This window comes from Anthonomus grandis, chromosome 19, assembly GCF_022605725.1.
Source record: "Anthonomus grandis grandis chromosome 19, icAntGran1.3, whole genome shotgun sequence".
Classification (NCBI taxonomy): Eukaryota; Metazoa; Arthropoda; class Insecta; order Coleoptera; family Curculionidae; genus Anthonomus; species Anthonomus grandis.
In genome coordinates, this window is record NC_065564.1 from 9559331 (window position 1) to 9581884 (window position 22554).

Genomic DNA, 22554 nt, shown 5'->3' on the forward strand with positions numbered 1-22554 from the left:
TCATAAATTACTTTTAAACTACCCGGTAGAATTTAATAAAAATTTTAGGTGATGAACACTATTAGGGACCTCTTAAAATGATATCCTTAAAATACATTTACCTTGTTTACTTTACCAGGGGCGGACTAGGTTGTACACTTTAATGCGTATATTTTTAACACCCTGTATGTTAAAGTCTAAACAAAAATAAATTTGGATACCTTGAACCCTAGGCTAAAAAAAAGTACTCTTGTTCATTATCGATAAAATGAACCGTTTTGGAGAAAAAAAAAATAAACGAGCCAATGTTTTTTTTTTTTTTTTTTTTTAAATGAGTTGAGTACGCTAGTTATCAAACAGAGAAATTTCGATGTAAGTCATTTAATTTAAAATAATACATGTTCCTAAAAATACAGTGGTGTCCTAAAAAATACTTTTACAAAATAATTAAAAAAAAACCTATGATGAGTGTATGTTTTTAAATTAGAAAAAACAACTTACAAAAAAATGCCAAAAACCAAATATCTAAACAAAAGTTTAATTCTTCAACACGAGCAATAAACAATTAATTATTAAAAACTTCATAAGGTTCGACGTGGGCTCCGTGAACTCTAACACATTCGCGGGCACGACGAATCGAGAACTGCTGCACTCGCCACAATAACCCAAGATTGTTTTTTATATTATCACAATGAAATGTAATTCTTTGGAGCAGTTCTTCCCTAGTATCGACTGGGGTGAAATACACCAAGGTTTTGAGGTGACCCCATAGATAAAAATATAATGGCGTTAGATCGGGAGACCGAGAAGGCAAAGCAACAGGTCCTTCTCTACCTATCCAACGGTTTTCAAAAGTATTATTTAAATGGTTTCTTACAGCAAGGCTAAAATGGGGTGAGGCTCCATCATGCATAAAATACATATCTCGGCGGGTTGCAAGGGGCAAATCTTCTAATAAATCTGGAAGATTGTTCTGGAGGAACTCCAAATAAAGTTCTCCGTTTAAACGTGGTAGCAGTTCAAATGGCCCAATTAAAAACTTGCCAATAATTCCTGCTCAGATATTTATTGATTGGAATTGATGTTGATGATGAGAAATAATAGTATCACGGGGATTTTCATCAGCCCATACATGCGAGTTATGTAAGTTTTCAATTCTATTTTTGGTAAACCCTGCTTCATCCGTAAAAAGAATCGTGCTGATCTAACAGCCAGTTTGCGAAGTGTATTCTAGGAGCAAAATCTCTGGGCAGTAGTTCATGCACTTTTTGTAAGTGATATGGGTACAACAGTTGTTCTTGAAATACCATATGTACAATTGTTTTGGACTAATGAAGCTGAGCGGCTAATTTTCGAGTACTCGTTGTAGGAGTGTCAGCTACAGCGTCTAAAATATTTTCTTCCAATTGCACTGTACGTGCTGTTCTCCTCCGACCACCATTATTCTTTTTTTTTTCAAAAGATCCTAAAATTGCATTAAGGAAATTTAATAGTATTACCTCATTAAGTGGAAAACAGAAACCTACCAGTTTCCTGATCTGCTTCTTGATCTGATCCTGAAATGTTTTCTGATCCGGAATAATGCGATTGGGAAATCTTTCTTCGTACAATCTTTTTGCTTCCAATGCATTGCAAGGCGCTAGACCATACATAAGATGCATATCTGCATACTCAATAAAATTAAACTCCATATTTTGACGTAATTTAAATTAAAAGTTACCAAAAAATACAAAAATTAAAAAAATATTATCAAATAAAGGATGAATATGTTGACAAAGATTAGGTTTAAATGATAGGTATTTGCTAAATTTGGAGTATAGCAACGTTTGTAAGAATAATGCGTTCAAAAATGCAAAAATTCCGATAAATAAGTCAGGTACAATACAATTGGTTTACATTATTTTTTTTGTTTTTTTTATGTTTAGTTTTTATCTTAAGAATAACAAAAAAGAAATAAACGTATAATAAATAAGAAATATTTTGTAAAAGTATTATTTAGGACACCACTGTATTTTTAGGAACATGTATTTTTTTTAAATTATACTCTATTTCAGAAGTGTATAGAGCAATAAACTGGGGAATTCCGTTCTGTTTGGCTACATTTCGTGGTAGTTCATAGGCGCAGGTACTTATAATATTTATGAATTTAATTTTCACGGATTAAATGCCTTTATTTTGAAAGAGATTAAATACTAAATAAATACTTTTAATCCTTTTGTATAGGTACCTATCTTTTAACGCTTTGTAACATGCAGAAATGGGGTCAGGTAATATATACAGACTATAAATACTTTTAAATCATATTTTAAACGTTAGTAGTCACTGCTACGCTGTAGTGTAATCACAATATTATTATCCCAATATTTAAAAAATGGAGGTATTCAGTCCAACGAAAAGATGTACTAAAAATTCTCCACTATCGCTGAGTGAAAAAGTTATTATTTTAAATGTACATGAATGCATAAAACACGATTACCCTAGTTTTACTGTGCAAGAAATTGTTGAAAAATGTTCTCGAATGAGTGGAATTGGAAAGTCTACCATTTTCAAATTGTTGCGGGAAAGAAAAGTAGCAGGTCAACTGGAATCTCCCAAGCAAAAGCCAGGACGACCTACAAAAGTCCTTGATGAAAATGCTAAATGTATAATTCGAAGAAAAGTTCACTCTTTTTATTTTAAAAAGGAAATACCCACCCTAGACAAAATTTTAATGGAGCTTGGCCGAGATGACAGTATTCCGTTGATAAGTAGAAAACTTTTATGGAAAACTTTAAAAAATATGGATTTTGCCTGAGAAAAGCATAACCGCAAAGCACTTTTATTGGAGAGCGACGAAATTGTTTGTTGGAGACGACAATACTTGAGAAGTATCAAGCAGTACCGCAGGGAGCAAAAGAAAGTTTTTTATCTTGATGAGACGTGGATTAACGAAGATTATATAGTCCAAAAAATGTGGCAAGACAAAAATATAACCAGTGCTCGCCAAGCTTTCATAGAAGGCCTGTCTACGGGTATTAAAGTACCTTCGGGAAAAGGAAAAAGACTTATAATCACACATATTGGAAGCGAAGAGGGATTTTTAAAAGAAGGTCTGCTAACCTTTGAGTCGACTCGCACAGGAGATTACCATGAAGACATGAACTCAGACGTTTTCGAGGACTATTTTGGTGAAATGATAAAATTTCTTCCGGCTAATTCAGTGGTGGTTATGGATAACGCAAGCTATCATTCACGGCGAATAGAGAAGACGCCAACTTCAAGTTGGAGAAAGCAAGAAATTATCAATTGGCTGACTGCAAAAGGTATTGCGTTTGAAGCAAATTTGATAAAAAAAGAACTGCTGGCAATAGCAAACTTACACAAAACTCGTTTCATGAAATACGCCGTGGAAGATATAGCCGAAAAATATAATATAACTGTACTGCGCTTACCGCCATATCATTGCGAACTAAATCCTATAGAACTGATATGGGCGCAGGTAAAAGGATTTGTAGCAAGACAAAACACGACTTTTAAAATGAAAGATGTTAAGCTACTGTTTGATCAAGCCATTACGGAAGCGACACCAGAGAATTGGCGAAAAGCAGTCCAGCATGTAATTAAGCAAGAGGACAAAATGTGGGATCTTGACAACCTCATCGATCAGACAGTCGATCCTTTAATTATAATGTCAAGAGGTGATGACAGTTCGTCAGATGACGAAGAAGACTACAATCTATTATAATTTAAAATTGTTATACACTGTTCAAAAAGTGCCAGATCCAAAAGTGACATTTTCAACTGTTTTACTCTACATATTATGTTCAATAAATTTGTGAAAAAAATATATTATTCCATTTAAACAAAAGTAACTTTCTAAAATAAAATAGCATTTAAGTACATTAATTATAAGGTAAAAAACAAGTCCCAGTTGCACGCCTTTGGCGAACCGTTTTCAATGTTTATCAGTGGGTAACAATGGGCAAAACTCATAAATTGACCCAAAACCGGGTGGCACTACCTGCAATCAACGAAAAGAAAGAATTTTACATTGAAACTAATACCCAACTAAGGTAGTGGCATAAAATATTGGTGGATCACCAGGTACCACTTTTGCATACCTAATGAGGTTTTATTGCTCTACACACTTCTGAAATAGAGTATAAATGATTTACATCGAAATTTTCTGGTCTTAAAAAAAAACATTGGCTCGTTTATTATTTTTTTTCTCCAAAACGGTTCATTTTATCGATAATGAACAGGACCACCTTTTTTTTAGCCTAGGGTTTAAGGTATCCAAATTTATTTTTTTTAGACTTTAACATACAGGGTGTTAAAAATATACGCATTAAAGTGTACAACCTAGTCCGCCCCTGGTAAAGTAAACAAGGTAAATGTATTTTAAGGATGTCATTTTAAGCGGTCCCTAATAGTGTTCATCACCTAAAATTTTTACTAAATTCTACCGGGTAGTTTAAAAGTAATTTATGAAAAACCAATTTCCAGCAGCGTCCTTTAGGAGGCTGTATCTTCGTAAAGAAGGCCTGTAGGAATTTTTTTTATAGGAACGTTCGGTATTATTTTTCGATGTTTTACCTGGATCCGAGAGATTTCCCACATGAACCGGGACACCCTGTATATTATTATAACGTAATTTATTACAATGTAACGGGAAAACTTTTATACGTAACCCTTAAGTTTAAACTCCGAAGGTTAAAAGTAGTTTGATTCTTTTTAAATACAAATTAATAAATAATAAAATTAATTCTCAAGCACTTCTCGAAAAAAGAATTTTTTTTATTCAAAGCGAGAACTGAAATAATTCTTTATTTTACACGACCGCGGCTAGAACCAATCTGCTTTTAAACTCTCCTATACATTTTGTGTGTTAAAACTATAATAGATTAATTGCTAATGATTATGATATACATTTCAGTTCATTATCAAGTGTAATACGCATATGAGGTTTAAATTATTTTTTATCAAAGTAATTTAGATTTTTTGTTTTAATCAATTTTCATTTAGTATCTATATTTTGCTTCACCTGCATAGTGTATATCTCGAGTTTTATTCTTCTTTTTCTTTTTCTGTTTTTCTTTATTTTATCATAGTAGTTATAGTAAATAACTGATATGCCATTTTGATATAAAATTATTATTAAAGGGATTAGGTTTTAGCACCTCAGAACCCAATACTGTTTTCGTGTTTGATTTGTTAAGTGATTATAATTATATATTATTTATTATATTATTTATATATATTATTTGTTATAATTATTGTATAACTGATTGTCCTGTACTGGATTCTTCTGCTGGGCAATAAAAGTTTATTTATCTATTTCTGTTATTCGTTCGTGGTTTAAGATTTAAAATGTATTGCAAACTACAGTGTGTCCCAGGATGAGCGAATTTATACGTAAAAATGACAAAAAATTTTGGAGTTGAAATTTGACCGTTTGGCATTCAGCCTTGCTTGATTAAAAAATATCTTGAAACAACCATTTTTTAAGTATTATGAGTAGGCAAGATATAAAAAAAGTTTATTAGAAAATGTTCTTTAGAATGCCATTGGGTTCTTTTCTGCTGCATTGACGAGTTTTCGTCGAACTTTTTAAAATTTATATTCTCAATTAAATGTGGCAGCTACTATAAAACATTGTCGCTGTCAAAGTTATAAACAAAAAACGTACTTATGTAAAGTTTATAAAAGTTATTAATAAAAATATTAGAATTTACTGAAAAATGTTAAATTTGGAGCAGAAAATTTTCATTGTGTTATCGTATGGTTGTGGAAATAGTATGTCGTTAAAGTACGTTTTGAATCTTTTTCATTTTACTTTCACGACAAATGGTGTAATTTCATCCCAAAATTGTCGGCTTTGGTCTAATAAAACTCCAAACTTTGTAATTCATCGTAAGAAGCAATATTTTGAAAAAATCGACGTATGGTTTTAAAAAACTTTTATTTTGTACAAATTTTGCGGTAGCAAAGCTATATGAATAGAAGTAAGCAATATTACTATTTTCTGGTATTTATAAAAACGCTTATACCACTTAATAGAACACTGCATAATAGAGTGCGCTTAAGCAAAAGGGCATACGTTATTTTCAACAAGATAATATGTGAGATTTTTTGAGTCTCAAAAACTCAAAAAAACTACTCTTATCCGCGAAATGTGAAACCAAAAACAAAAAACTCTCGTGACTTATGTATAATATATTAAAAAAGATTATATAGGAAATATTGAAAAAGAAATGTTGAAAATAAAAAGATATTTTTTTAAATGAAATGTAAGGAAAACAATTAAAATAAAATTACAGGTATTTTTCATCTAACGAGGATTCTAAAAATTTATTTTGAAACCCTGTATATCAAGAAACTAATTTTAAAAGATATTCTGCAACGCCTCTTATATTCCTAATTTTTTGTACCCTGTAGTTTAGCCTGAATATGCCGTGACGTATGTCGTGAATAGCCCTATATATTTAATCATAATTTCCTTAATTCACCCTGTATTAAATCTTTAAAGTAATTAAATAAAGATTGTAGTTTTGGTACTTCAAAAAAAGGGGGAGGGTGGTTAAAGGGTGACTTTTTTATGTATGTAAGGCATAAATTCTTCAAAACATAGTAACTTTTATTATTTTTATCGGGTTGGGAGAAAAGCAGGCCAAGACTTTTTTGGTTGGCTAGCTACCATAATAACACTATTTATTTAAATATTTCTATTTCAAATGAATGAAGTTTTTGAAAAAAAAAACAAAAAAAAGCAAATTTCCGCAAAATGCGATATATATCTTTTGATTGTAAACATTTTGAAGAGTTACAAAAATTACAAAACAGATTTTTGTAATCCTTAGATAGAAAGAATTAACCCCTTACTGCATAATTTTTTATTTTAAGTTAAAAAAAATATATGTGATAGTTTATGCCGCAAGATTAAGTAGAAAAATATTTAAAAAAATTAATAATGTTTTGTTTTTGAAAAAAAAATGAAATTTTTGACATGTGCCAGATTTGGCACAAATTTTCCCATAGGAAAGAAAATAAAAAATTACCAGAAAACGTATTTATTCAAAACATTATAAATACATCAAAAAATATTTAAACTAAATATAAACCTTAAGAATATTTAATTAATCCACGTGAAAACGGCGTAAACAATGTCGATCTTTATTTAAACACAACCTGACATTACACTTTTCACATGTAATTTGGGTTTTACCCTTACACTCAGGAAATTTGCATCTCTGGCAATCTTCATACCACTCAGAAAGATGGCCCACATTATCGCCACGAATTTCTTGGGCTGGTATTTGCGCAAATGAATATTTCCTTTTTTTTAATTCTAGTTGTGACTGAAGTGTGCAACTAGGTCTGTCCCGCTTTCTTGATACTACATTAGATCTTGTTAGAATTTCCGCCAATCCAAGTTTGAACTTAGCCAGTGGCAAATAACATTCATCAGAATTCGTACTTATGACCAATCTTCTCCATAATATCCAACTATTACAACATAACATGCCAAGGAAATGAAAAAAAATCTTAGGTAAAATTTTTTTGATCTTATTAGTATCCTATAATAGGCTAGCATGGAATCCAAAAGATCCACACCGCCCATATTATTGTATACTTCTATACACTTTGGACGAGAGATCATAATGTGCTTTTTTTCTTCTACAAAATCTCTGCACTTCAGAAATAGGTTGACTGCCTACATAGGTTGATACTGTAGTAACTATTTTATTATCAAACCACGAAACTACAGACACATCTGTATAATCCACTCGGGCAACTTTTTCAACAACCGAGTACCTTCCTTTTTTTTCATTGCAGATTCCTTAGGAAAATCAAAATCTGGAATTCGATTTTTGCGAATAGTACCAAGAGGCAAAATGCCCTCTTTGCTGAGATAAACAAGTAGTGGAAGGCTTGTAAACCAATAATCAAAAAAAAACTTTGTAATTCTGATTCCTTGGAACTGACTCTGTCAGTTTTACTACTTGCTCCAAGATCTGGTTGATGAGCCTGCAACTTAGTTGGTCCATAAAAGAAATCAAAATCACAGCTGAAGCCTGATACTCCACTTAGTACAGATACTTTGTATTTTCGGGTTATATGGCGATCGAGCTTTTGTAGGAATAATTTGTTCGTAAACTGCAAGATGTTCTTCTTTTGGAACAAGTAAGTATCTTTCTCGCATTTTTTCTAAAAAGGGACGGATTTTGAAAAGCTTATAGTCAGGTTCATCACGATTGTGTTGCTGCTTTGTATTATCATTGAAGTGAATAAAACGTTTTATATTTCGTATAAAACGTTTTAATAGATTTGAAATTGCATGTCATAGCTTCGGTTATTGCAGTAATACCCAATGTACTGCTCCAATAAGTGTACTACAGACATGTACATATATGCAAATTCTAATAAAAATATTTATTTCTTCCTTGGATAAATTTGCTGGTTTTTCAGGCCTACATTGGATAGCATATAAATTAGTCTGTTCCGCTATATACACCAATATTTCATTAGTAAAAAAAAACTTGAAAAATTGAATAATTTGTCTTCCTCGGCTACCTTCATATGTTTTTTTCCCATTTAAGAACCACCTTGTTTGTTTTCTTTTTCTTGTACGCTGCAGCTAGGGTTGAAAGGGGAACATCATCTTCACTATCAGAATAATCGGTTTCACAAATTATGAAATCCTCAACTTCTCTCTCAATCTGTTCATCTTCGCTGGACTCTTCCAATAAAACTTTAGAAAATAGTGTTCTGTTTTGCTAAAGGTTATCGTCTGACAAATTTTCATCTTCACAACCACTTTGATTTGGAATATCAACAGTTTTGGTACCGTAAAACCGTTTTGGATCCATCTGAAAAAATAAATGCTTTTTTCCTTTACTGCAAGTTGCGTCAAATATGGCACAAGTAAATAAATGACAACCATATGCATTGAAGGGTGTAATTATACCCAGATCACATGAGTAAATACTTACCAAAACATAGAAAATTTTACAAATAAAAAAAAGATTTTTATGTGTTTTATTATCACTTCAACTTTGTAAATAACCGTTGTAACACGTGGATGCCGGCAGCCAAACAAGATCTGACCTAATTCACAAAATAAAAAAACTGTACTGTGAATTTTGACCATTGTGCAAAACACTGTGCGCCGGCGTCTTCTCGAAAGGCTTAAAGATGTTTTGAAATCGGCGATTTCGCATCCGGTTATATTTAATCTGTGCCATAACTCAGAAAACGTACACGTTTTTTCACATCCAAATAAATGGCTTTAGTAGCTAAAATTCTAATAAAAATAATACAAACGACTTACCTCAAAGGATTTCTTAAATGTGTTATTTGCACTCTCCATAGTAGATGCGGGAACGTTTTTATCAGAACTTGTAGCTAAATTAAAAAAATATTTATTTGTTTCGCACTTATATCCAAATACAAGTTTTTATTACTTGATTTCTGAGATGGATTCCAAAAGAGTTCATCATCGCTGTCCTCGGCAAACAAATCTCTGGTTCGGTCTTTAGATGGACGTCTTGCTTGACTCGATGCAGGCAGAATTGTATCATCTAAAGTTGGCGGTTCTTCAGCTAACCTTCCACCTAAATTAAAAATAAAATATATACTAAAAATAGGGAAACTTAGTTTTAAAAGAATAAATATTTTTAAGATATTACGTAGAAAAAATATAAATAGTCATTTTTGTTTATTGGTCTGTGTGCCACTAGTCTTACACATTGGTTGTTGCGACGGAATAAACCTTTTATTGTTTATCAATGTTCGATATTTATATGCAAACCCAACGTCCATAAAACTCAAAAAACTTATAATCGCAACTGCGCCGAAGCGTCAACCTCGCTGATACCTGATTACACCACCTGGCTTCCACGTCACCAAGCCGTCAGACAGACTTCAATCAATTTTCGACTCGAGCGTATAGACCGCTTCCTTTTTTAATCTGTATTCACACATAAGAGTGTTTATTTTGTTGTAAAACTAAAATTAAAATATACATTAATTGGGAAAAACATCAAGTGTATTATTACACATATTTATGGTCCTTCGAGCCGGATTACCAGCGAGAAATCGAAGAAGATTATCGCCGTCTCCAGGCAATCCGAGCGGCCATTTTCATCAATCGAAGCGACGAACGACGGTTAAGGGCGAGAAGCAAAAACACTATCTGACTAGTAGCGTGGGTAGTTCTCCGAAAAGAGGTTAGTCCGTTCCGATTAAGAACTATTTTATAAATTCCTATATAATCGTTGATTTTGTATAGCATTAAGCCTTGTATTTTCTCATATACATTCAACCTTAATTATTTTACATACTCCTTGTTTTTGTATTATTTTTACATTTGTAAAAGTTTAAATTCTTAAAAACATGTCTTCCGAAGAGGAAAATTTTGTTGCTAATAAATTAATAAAGCTAAAGAATACACGGAAAAACGATAAATCTCAATTAACACGATTCAAGACATATTTTGAGGCTGAAATATTAAAGGAAAACCCAGATTTTAAGCAACTAGATTTTCGTCTTTCTAAAATAACACCGATTTTAAACAATTTTTTTGACATTCAATCCGAAATAGAACTGATAGAAACTTCAGTAGATGATGATATACATGAAAAAGAACGTACGGAGTTTGAAAACAATTACTTTTCTGTTGTTTCACGGTGTCAAACGTATTTAGAAAATCATGAACAATTTCAAACTTCTTCTGCAATGCCTTCACACATAGAAAACAAGGTCACTCTGAACTCTGGCTTAAAGTCACCTCAAGTAAAACTTCCCACGATAACATTACCATCATTTGATGGAAATTTCGAGCAATGGCTATTTTTTAAAGACACGTTTCAATCTCTGATTCATACAGATAATACAATACCAGATATTAATAAGTTTCATTACTTAAGATTATCGCTAAAGGGTCAAGCATTAGACCTACTTACCTCACTCGAAATTTCCTCAAATAACTATGCTGTAGCATGGAACCTATTAGTAGAACGATATGAAAACAAGCCATTATTAATTAAAAATCACATTAAAGCTTTGTTTGAAATTAAATCGGCTCTAAAAGAGGGTCATAAAGAATTAAGAACTATTTTGGACGGTATGAATCGTCATCTACGTGCCCTTGAAGTACTTGGTTTACCAGTAGATTCCTGGGATGTGATAATCATTTACTTATTTTCGTTAAAACTAGACCCAGTCACCAGGCGTGAGTGGGAGTCCGAGTATGCTAAACACGACATTGTGACAAAACAAATGTTTGCTAATTTTCTGGCTGAAAAGGGTCGGATATTAGAATCTATCAATTCTATTCCTCAACCTTTATGTAACGCTAATCAACATAATACTAGTAAGGCAAATTGTAGGCGATTGTAAGGTAATTTGTAGTTTTTGTAATAAAAATCACACAATTTATAATTGTAAGAATTTCATTGATCTCAACCCATATTTAAGGCTGCAAGAGGCTAAAAAGCACAAGCTTTGCATAAATTGTCTTCGTGATAATCATAAAACCGAACAATGTCGCTCTTCTCCCTGCAGAAAATGTCAAGTAAAACACAATACATTATTGCATTTTAGCTTTAACCATAATGATACAAATCAAAACAGAATGCCTGCTAATTCAAATGCTCCATTAAATTGCAATGTTGCCACATCCTCTGAAATTCCTAAAATCTCAGAAAATAATTAAACTTGCCTATTTTCGGGTAATTTCATGTCCAATCGTGTTCTTTTATCTACGGCTTTGGTTGACATTGCTGACAATCAAGGTCGGATTCATTCATGTCGAATTTTATTGGATAGCGGCAGTGAGTCAAGCTTTATTAGCGAATCATTTTGCAAAAAATTAAATCTTAAAACTCAACCAATAAATTGCACAGTGACAGGTATTAATCAAAAGGCTACAAACATTTTGAAACATACTAAAGTTAAACTACAAGCTAGGCAAGTGCCCTTTAATATTGGTATCAAATGTTTAGTATTACCCAAAATAGCAAATCAAATACCAAGTTTCTTATTGGACATTTCGCACATTAAAATTCCTCCTAATCTAATTTTAGCTGATCCATCTTATAATGTGCCTGGATCTATTGATATTTTGATAGGCGCAGATTACTTCTGGGATCTCTTAATGCTGGGTCAAATAAAGCTAGGCAAACATATGCCTACTCTCCAAAAAACCCAATTTGGTTGGATTGTTTCTGGCATGTCCCTTCCTCCATATGTAGATAATGAAAGTAACTCAGTCATGTGTAATTTAAGCACCTTGCAACATCTTGATAATCAAGTATCAAGATTTTGGGAAATCGAGGAAGTTCAAAATGTCAAAAATCTTTCCCCCGATGAAACATTTTGTGAACAGTTATTTCAAGAAACCACTCAGCAAACTTTAGATGGACGTTTTATCGTTCAGCTTCCACTTAAGAGGCCTGCTTCCTCTCTAGGCGATTCCAGAGAAGCAGCAATAAAACTACTTTTAAATCTTGAAAAACGACTAAACAAAAATCCTGATCTTAAAAGACAATACTTTGACTTTTTAAATGAATATATTTCTCTTGGTCATATGACTCAAATCGATGTTTCTAGCTTGTCACATCAAACATGTTATTACCTACCGCATCATTGTGTCATCAAAGATTCTAGCACGACAACCAAGCTCAGAGTGGTTTTTAATGCTTCATCGCTAACCACTTCTGGGTTATCACTCAATGATATTCTAAGAGTTGGGCCCACTGTCCAACAAGACCTCTTTTCAATTGTTTTACGTGCCCGTAAGCACAATATAATGATAACCGCTGACATAGCCAAAATGCATAGGCAAGTCCTAGTCAGCGAGAACCAACGTTCAATGCAATTAATTTTGTGGAGATCTGACACTAATACTGACATTCAAACTTTTCAATTAAAAACACTTACTTACGGAACAGCACCTGCAGCTTTTCTATCCACTCGATGTCTTAAAGAAATATCGATAAGATGCAAACAATCTAATCCTAACATAAGTCAAATCATTGAAAATGATTTTTATATTGATGATTTATGCTCGGGTTGCGCTTCTAAGGAAGAAGCTTTTTTTATAATAAATCGTATTTCTGATATTCTTGCATCTTTTGGTTTTCCTTTAAGAAAATTCATGTCTAATAATGCTGACATTATTTCAAGTCTAGATTCAACCCAAACTAAAGACACAATATTTCGATTTGGCGAGCCAAACGAAAATAAAACTCTTGGCTTGCTCTGGAATTCGGAGTCTGATTTTTTGCAATATTTTATCAAAACTTTTGATCAATCTAATCCAACCAAGCGTAAAATTTTATCGTGTGTGTCTCAAATCTTTGATCCCTTGGGATTGCTTCAACCAGTAATCATCATTGCAAAGACCATTATTCAAAAATTATGGCAATGCAAGATTAGCTGGGATGAATCTATTCCCTTAGATCTCCATACAACCTGGTTGAAGTTTCAAAATAATTTACAAGAAATTAACAATATCCGAATTCCTCGCCATGTGTTACCTGAGAAATTCATCAAGGTACAGCTTCATGGCTTCTCTGATGCCAGTCAAATGGCATATGGAGCTTGTATTTATATAGTTTCTACAGATATAAACAATAAAATCCACAGTCACCTTCTCTGCTCTAAGACCAGAGTAGCTCCTTTAAAGGTTGTCACTATACCACGACTTGAGCTTTGCGCTGCACTGCTACTATCAGAGCTTATGCACAAGGTCAAGAACGCCTTAGCTTTAAATATAGATCAATGTTTCTATTGGTCTGATTCGACAATAACATTATCCTGGATCAGATCCAATCCACAACACTGGAAAATATTCGTGGCTAACCGTGTCAATCAAATTCAGTCCCTAACTGACAGCAACTTGTGGAATTATGTAAATACACACGAAAATCCTGCGGATCTTTTGTCCCGTGGCTTTGATCCTAAAAACCTAATTAGTAATACCTTGTGGTGGCATGGGCCGCACTGGCTTGTTTCTTCTGAAGAAGAGTGGCCTACAAAATCTTTGGAAATTTTCAATAATATTGATGATTCAGAAAGACGTATAGAGAAGCCTATCTCCTTCATGGCCACATCTTCTTCCTTTGATCTTTTAGAAAGATTCTCGACATTAACCAAGCTTCAAAGAGTAACTGCTTACTGTTACCGATTTTTCAAAAACTGTCGAGAACCTTGTAAAGGCAAACGGTATCCAGTTTAAGTACTGAAGCTTTTATCGCGACGCTTCGTAGGTTCTTTTCGAGAAGAGGTATAAGCGCGAATATTTACTCAGATCATGGATCAAACTTCGTCGGCGCTAAAAATGAAATATCTAAGTTTTTATTCAAAAATCAAAATGCTTTGAAATCTGAGTTTTCTCAAGAAAATATTCAATTTCATTTTATTCCTCCACATTCTCCCCACTTCGGTGGAATATGGGAGGCAGGAGTTAAATCCTCAAAGTATCATATCAAGAGAGTGCTTAATCAGACACCTCTTACTTTTGAAGAATTCTCAACCGTCCTCACTCAGATTGAGGCATTTCTTAATTCGCGACCCCTATACCCTTATTCCGAGGATCCTAATGATCCTCAGCCAATCACTCCTGGCCATTTTCTCATAGGCCAACGCTTAACTGCTTTACCTAGTCACGATTATTTGGACATAAAGGACAATGGCCTCACCAAACTACAACGACTTCAGAAGATAGTTCAAGGCTTCTGGAAAATATGGTCTAAGGAATTCATCTCCGAACTACAACAGCGGTCAAAGTGGAAGACGAACTGCAAGGACCTTCTGAAACCTGGGGTTGTCGTTCTTATCAAAGAAGATGGAGTACCTCCATTGAAGTGGAAACTTGGTTTGGTGCAAGCTGTTCATCCTGGATCCGATGGAGTTGTTCGAACCGCCACCATCAAGACTGCATCAACGGTTATCAAGAGACCAGCGGTAAAGCTTTGTGTTTTACCCAGATGCGAATAATCGTATTGAAGCCTTTAGGCTGTCAAGGGGGGCGGTATGTTCGATATTTATATGCAAACCCAACGTCCATAAAACTCAAGAAACTTATAATCGCAACTGCGCCGAAGCGTCAACCTCGCTGATACTTGATTACACCACCTGGCTTCCACGTCATCAAGCCGTCAGACAGACTTCAATCAATTTTCGACTCAAGCGTATAGACCGCTTCCTTTTTTAATCTGTATTCACACATAAGAGTGTTTATTTTGTTGTAAAACTAAAATTAAAATATACATTAATTGGGAAAAACATCAAGTGTATTATTACACAATCAATAATTTTTTTAACGAATCAAAAGACATTATTAGCACAAAAATAATGAACAACGCAGACACCTGTTTACCTAACGATGTTAGCATCTTCGGGAGAAGATTAAAACTATACTAAAACTACCCACAAATCTTCTTATATACTGATGATGTAACTAATAGAGTGGAAAAAGCAATGAAATTCCCATTGCCAAACAAATCTTAAACACTAACTAAACTATATAATTGACCAAAAGGGATTGGACGATAAGGAATATTTTCGTATGCATCTAATTTTCTATTGCTATTAACTGGTTTAAGTAATTTTAAGTTGTCTATCTCTACAATGCGACCAGTATTTAAAACATGTTCAGCCACACTTGACTTTCCAACTCTTCCATATTCACATGAGCCACATGTTCTTTAAATCTGACATTAATTGATCTTCTGGTTTGTCCTATGTACTTTCTATCACAATTGTTGCAATTAATCTCATAGATCCCAGACTTTTCATTGGTCTTTGGGTGAGGTGAATAAAATCAAGTAAGCACTTATAAGCATTTACTTATAAGAAAAGTGTTGCCTTGAAAATTGAAGCAAATGCTTGCCAATGAGTGAATTAAAGTAAGGCATGACTCAAAAAGATTTACTTGTTAATATTGAAGTAATACTTGCGAGTCTAAGCTTGTTTATCCTTATTCACATATTTGAATCGTCTTATTTATGATTATTTACTTTGTAAACCACGTGTTATATAGACCTCTTTACGTTCTATTTAGATAAATGTTTGTCTAAATTAGTTATTTTTAAATCGGACACAATTAAAAAAAGTCAAGATATTTACCAAGGATGTCTTCCAGTGATGAAGAAAGCATAAAGGAACCGAAGCTTGTTTCTGATAACCGAGCGCAGTTGGTCAGAATTCTACAGCAAGAAAACAATAAAATTGTTTTAAATAAGTCCATGATACCAAAAATTGTTTCGGCAAAAGAGAACACCTGGACTAGAATGAGGGAGGAGTTTGTTAAATATGCAGGAAAAACCGTAATTATAGATAAGTTGAAAAAACTTCTTAACAATATGAAAAGCTCTGTAAAGAAGAAAACTGACTTGTCAGCAACAGGAAATAAACCAATTAAGCTACTGCACGAATATGCAGAATGAGAAAAAGATTTTCTAGAAATTTTAAATCCTGAAGAAAATCTTGTGTACAGTAAAATACCAGGAGGAGTAACAGTTGGGCTAGATTCTGGTAATAAAAGTGTTTTACCTCCTATACAGCTTTAACGCAAAGAATATGCTAAAAATATTTCTTCTGTATCCAGTGACCACAAAACTAAAAAACAAAAATTTAAAAACAAAACAGTGACGATCCTTTTAATAAGGAATATAGGTTGCCAGATTTTCTTTTGTTAAAGTAAAATTTATAACACATTTATGTATAATAATCAGAATTTATTTCTCATGTATATATGTTACAAAACATTTGATTTAAATAGATATAAGACATTTAAATTGATATAAGTAGATATAATATAAATTATAACGTGTTAATTAAAATAACTAGATATAGTTAAGAGGTACATAATTAATTTTTATTTGATACCTATAATTGTTTAGAAAAAAATTGTTGTTATTAAAATTAAACTAAATTAAACTGATTTATTATCTGCATTATTTCCAAGCGTTTTTGTTCACCAAGACGTCTAATGTCCCCTTGTTCCTCAATTTCTGTGTCATCAGGATCGTCGTCGTTGTTATTTTCTAATTCATACTCCCATTCATCCTGCAAATACTTGCCGGCCAGGTTTTTAATTTGTATGTGGGTACAATCAAGTGCGCCAATTACGGTGGGAATTCTGTATTTTACAATCCAACTTGTCTTAGTTAACTGTCGTTCAGTTGTTGAAAACATTATCCATTGATCTGCCGTTTCCATATTTTTTTATGCAACATAATCTACAATCTTACAAACTGTTGTTTTATCAACACCAAAATCATTTGCAATACCATTTTGAAAACCAGGGTCACTAATATACCGAAGAAATATTTTCATATATTTTGTTGAAGAAAGTGCATCACCTTGAGTTTCGTTGCTATATGGTAAGAAATAGTTCGTAATGAGTTCAATATTTTCATTTTTAAACCTTAAAAGACGTTTTGCACTATTTGGACTTACATCTCTACGATCACCATAATTTACAAACTTTAAATTATAAATCTTATGGTAAGGTAGCATTAAATCAACCTTGCTAAAATAAAAGTATTTACTTAATAAGTTAAGTTTTCATTTGCTGTTATTCACCCCGACCGTAAGTAAACACTTAAAATAGTTGCTTTAGGAGTAATAACTCGAGATAGCAAGTGTGTCAATCAAACACTTGCTATCTCGAGTTAGGTAAGTAGGATTAAAACTTTTATTATTCACTTACTGTCAAGAATTTAGTTAAAAATTAGAAAGTAAAAGCATTTACTCTCTTTTATTCACCTCACCCTTTATTTTATTTTTTGGGTTTCCTAAAAGATTTCGTAACTTGGCCGAACTTTGATAGACCATTCTTAAACCTAAGTCTTTGAAAACTCTATCAAAGCTTCTCGTCAAGATAGGATCGTATGGTATTGCAACAAAAGTTTGCTTACTTTCATTTTTTTGAAATGTGGTAGAGTTTTTAAGATTAACCTATGTCTTCTAATCAGCTTATCAATAATCTTATCGTCATAACCATTGACCTTAGCAATTGTTTTAATTGTTGCTTTTTCTTTAATAAATCTGCTATTACTTAGAGGAAATGAGACCAAACGATGTACCAAGAAATGCATGCTAGCCATTTTATGTTGAAAACAATGGTACTAGTTATGTATCTAAAAGTATTTATTTCTTTTCTATAAATATCAAATTCTAACTTATTATTATTTTTGATGACAAGAGTATCTAAGAATGGAAGATGATTATTTGTTTCTTGTTCGAAGTTAAATTTAATAGATGGAAAACAGTTGTTGAGTTGTTCTACAAAATTATCAATAATCCATTTGCAAAAAATACGCGTAAAGATGTTTTTTTTTCATAAAAACGGCGCCACATACTAAAAAAAGATGGGAGAGGTTTTTTGTCACAAATTGAACGAGGAATTCACAAATAATTATTAACTTAAAATATCTCAGTGGCGACCATTTTTTTCATTAAAAAAATTGAGATTATTACCCGTATGCGCGCCAATTGTGAACATAAAATTCTTAATTGCATGTTAAAAATTGCGCCAAAAAACCCTCCAAACTTCATTTGCATATATCGACCGGTTTCAGAGCAATAAATAAATCTTCAATTTTTAAGAAATACTTCCAACACCCCGTATTTCGGAGAACGAAGCATTTGCGGACATACATTTATATAATAATAATAATAATAATAATAATAATAATAATAATAATAATAATAATAATAATAATAATAATAATAATAATAATAATAATAATAATAATAATAATAATAATAATAATAATAATAATAATAATAATAATAATAATAATAATAATAATAATAATAATAATAATAATAATAATAATAATAATAATAATAATAATAATAATAATAAGACGTTTATTAGTCACCAAGAAATTACAGCATTTAAGCACAAAGAATAAAACTAATAGGTGTATTACGCCAAATACAAGTCTTAGGCACGAATTCTGAAGTTTTTGTATCCGATCTGAGGCATCTGAGCAGTCAAGACAAGGACCACATTCACAATATTAGTACTTAAGTAATTCTTCTGGGCGTAAATAGTTTTTAAAGCAGAGTATCCAATTTTAAGTTTAAGTGCAACATGCTCTCTAAATTTTAGTTTATGATCTATTAGGAGCCCCAGATTATTGGCTGAATTTTGAAATTGTATAACATCGTTATTCATTTCAAGTCTAAAGTTATTTAAAATCTCAATCCGGTGAGCATCACTAAAATTTTTGTGAATAGCTTTAGATTTGGCTGGATTAATTTTTAAAAGTAGATTTTGAGTTTCAGTAAAGATATTATTAAGATCTATATTAATATTAAGGTTAGCTTCAGGAGCATAACTGGGTTTAAATGAATAATAAATTTGAGTATCATCTGCATAGCAGTGATGTTTACATCTATTTAATTTTTTTGTTAATTGTGATGTGTATATTGTATATAGCAATGGACCCAAAATACTATCTTGTGGTACCCCAGAAATAACGTCAAGTGCCTCCGATATTTTTCCATTTAGCAGAACTCTTTGTTTGCGGTTTGAAAGAAAAGATGACATAAGTGTTAAGGCCGACTGAGAAAATCCTAGATAATGTAATAGAGATATAAGTATCTCATGATTCACCATGTCAAATGCTTTGGTAAAATCTAAGAGAATTAAAACAGTTGCCTGATCTTTATCCAAAGCCCGAAATATATCGTCTGTAACTTGAGACAACGCAGTGACACAGCTATAGCCCTTACGAAACCCAGACTGATATTCTGGGATGAGATTATTGCTATTTAAATAATCAAGAATTTGGCGGTCCATAATTTTTTCCAAAATTTTCGAAAGAACAGAAAGTATATAAATAGAACGAAGATTGTTGAATTCTGTGGGATTTTTAATTTTAGGTAAGGGAATTATATTGGCCTCCTTCCACTTTTCCGGAAAATAGCTCTTCTCTAGACAACAATTTATAATGTGGGTAAGAGGGTTAATAATCACAGAACAGCAAAGCGTAACAATAGTAATATTTAAATTATCGGATCCAAATGCCTTGCTTTTTATAGTTTGAAGAATTTTTTCTACTAAATCCTGGTCTACTAAATTAAACACAAAATCATATATATTAGGAAAAATTCTGTGCTCCTTAAAAAAATTTATAAAATCGGTATTAGGCTTATTGTTGTTATTGTTTATATTAGTAAAAAAAACATTAAGTTTTTCAACATCTTGTAATGATATAGGAAGCTGTACATTAGATTTTTTAGAAATATTGATTTTTTTCAACTCACTCCAAATTTCTCTATTACTACAAATGCCAAGTTTATAGGTTAAATATGCTTTTTTCTCTGCGCGAATCGCAGACGTTGTAATATTTCTATACTGTTTATACGTATTCCAGTCCTTCCGATCCTTACTAGTTCTAAACTTATTTAGAGCCCTATTACGAAGCTTTTGCATAAACTTGATGTTGGGGGTTATCCAGGGGCTATATGGTTTTTTATTATTAACCCTCTTAATTGACGCATGTATGTCTAGGATATTAAGTATCGACTGTGTGAAAAAATCAACCTTTGAGTCAATTTCAGGCATGATATACATACTATGCCATGGTATTAACTCCAGATCAGACTGAAAACGTAAATGTTCAATATTATGAAGGTTTCTATACGTAAAACTAAAGCGTTGTGGCTCAGAAATATTAAAATTCATTTCACAAAAAACCAACAAGTGATCCGACACCTCAACATCCCTAACACCACAAGCCTCCATAAGGTCAATATTAGAAAAAATCAGATCAATCAGGGACATAGAAGTATCAGACACTCTTGTCGGCTCTGATATGAATTGTTTTAAACCATAAACTTCAGTAATTTCAAACAATGAAGTATTTACATTTGGATTAAGAACATTTATGTTAAAGTCGCCAAGAAGTATTATGTGCTCATAGGCAGCATTAAAAGCAACCAGAATGTTATCCAGAGCGGAATAAAAAAGGTTTAGTTCACCTTTAGGTGGACGATAGATGTTTCCAACAAGAATTTTTTTGTCATTTATATTTAGCTCGATCCAAATTTGTTCAAGAAAAGCTGCAGATTCTGTATGCATAATACGACAGTTAAAAGTATTTTTGAGATATACAGCAACACCGCCACCTCTATTTAGCCTATCCTGACGAACGAGAATGTAACTATCCAAGTGAATAGTGTCATCGGAAACATGGGAGTGAAGCCAAGTCTCCGAGACACCGATCACGTCATATTTATACTTTTTTATATGATCCTGAAAAATATCAAAGCTGTTTGTAAGTGATCTAGTATTCAGATGCGCACATGAAAACATTTATGTAATATATAATAAAGGAAAAGTTATATAAAAAGAGAGGGACAAATAAGGGAGTGTAGGAATTTAAAAAAAAAGGAGTTTGCAAGTATGCTCTTTAACTAATTTCCCTTTAGTTTAAGTTATCACAAGACAGGTAATAGTAACAGTTAAATTTAACAGTAAAAAAATACCGCTCATGGTGGTATTAAGTGAAGAACCCAAAAAAATTTATAGTAAATTATACGATACATAAATCTTAATTAAATATTTAAGTACACAATACAATATAGTTATCAGACAACGAAGAAAAATAAACATATATTATTAATGTAGTAAGTTGAAAAAAAAGACTACCCAATACAAAGAAAAAAACCCCAAAAAAGGAACCCCCAGTATATAAAAAAAAATCAATTATAATCATAATTTTCACATTAAAAAAAAAACAAAAAAAAGTAAGTAACTACTACAAAAAAAAAAGACTCTTTGCAATAAAGAAACTTAACATGCCATAGTGAAAAGGTATACGTGACGAAAAAGAAAAAAAAAAAATATATATATATATATTAAATTATGAATGAACATTAGCGTCCCTATCATCAAGTTATATAAGATATGCTTAACTCACCAAAAGAAAAGATAATTTATATATTTGTCAGGTCACCCAGGTCAGTAATTCTATGAACTTGATCACCCTTTTTGACGTAAATATTACCGTTATAAACCCACGAATTTTTAAAAGTAAATTTTCTAACCACATTTTCAAATAAATTTAAATGCACTTTGGTTAAGTCTTCTTTGATTTGTATTTGTTTGTTTTTAAGCGAAAGTCGCGATTTAATTACCGATTGCTTGGTCTCGATGCACGAAAACCGCACCAACACTGGCTGAGGTTTATCAGTTGAATTTCTTGATGGCACACGGTGACATTTTTTTATTGAATTGTTCGAAATGTTTGTTTTGAGATCGGTATTAAATAATTTTAATACCTTGTCCTTTAATGTTGCGGAATCTTCATTTTCAGTTGACTGAAGTCCGAATATGCGCAGATTTTTACTGCGGCTCTGTTGTTCCACGGCATCCAATGAAATGGCCAGGTGCTTGTTTTCCGCACATACTTTATTTAGTTTTTCCTCTAAGGAGGAAATTCTTTTTTCTTGTTCTCGCTGGCAGCTTTCAAGCTTTCTTTCGAGTATTTCAAATACTTTCGTGGCTACCTCTTCAAGAAATTTCTCGTTAAATACGCTAATTATGATGGACTTAACTTCTCGCGC

General features: G+C 32.3%; 2 protein-coding genes across 16 annotated transcripts in view; one reads left to right on the top strand and one right to left on the bottom strand.

Moving 5' to 3' along the window:
• The window catches only part of LOC126747529 (heat shock protein 70 A1-like), a 402096-nt gene that overhangs the window by 293016 nt on the left and 86526 nt on the right, over window positions 1-22554 (top strand). The window lies entirely within an intron of this gene.
• The window catches only part of LOC126747527 (WASH complex subunit 2), a 271361-nt gene that overhangs the window by 106775 nt on the left and 142032 nt on the right, over window positions 1-22554 (bottom strand). For all 4 annotated transcript variants that reach the window (XM_050456216.1, XM_050456218.1, XM_050456217.1 and 1 more), the window contains 2 exons: window positions 9423-9572; window positions 9290-9363 (listed from right to left, as the gene is read on the bottom strand). In XM_050456216.1, coding sequence (XP_050312173.1) covers window positions 9290-9363; window positions 9423-9572 — 224 coding nt within the window. The remainder of the gene's footprint in view (window positions 1-9289; window positions 9364-9422; window positions 9573-22554) is intronic.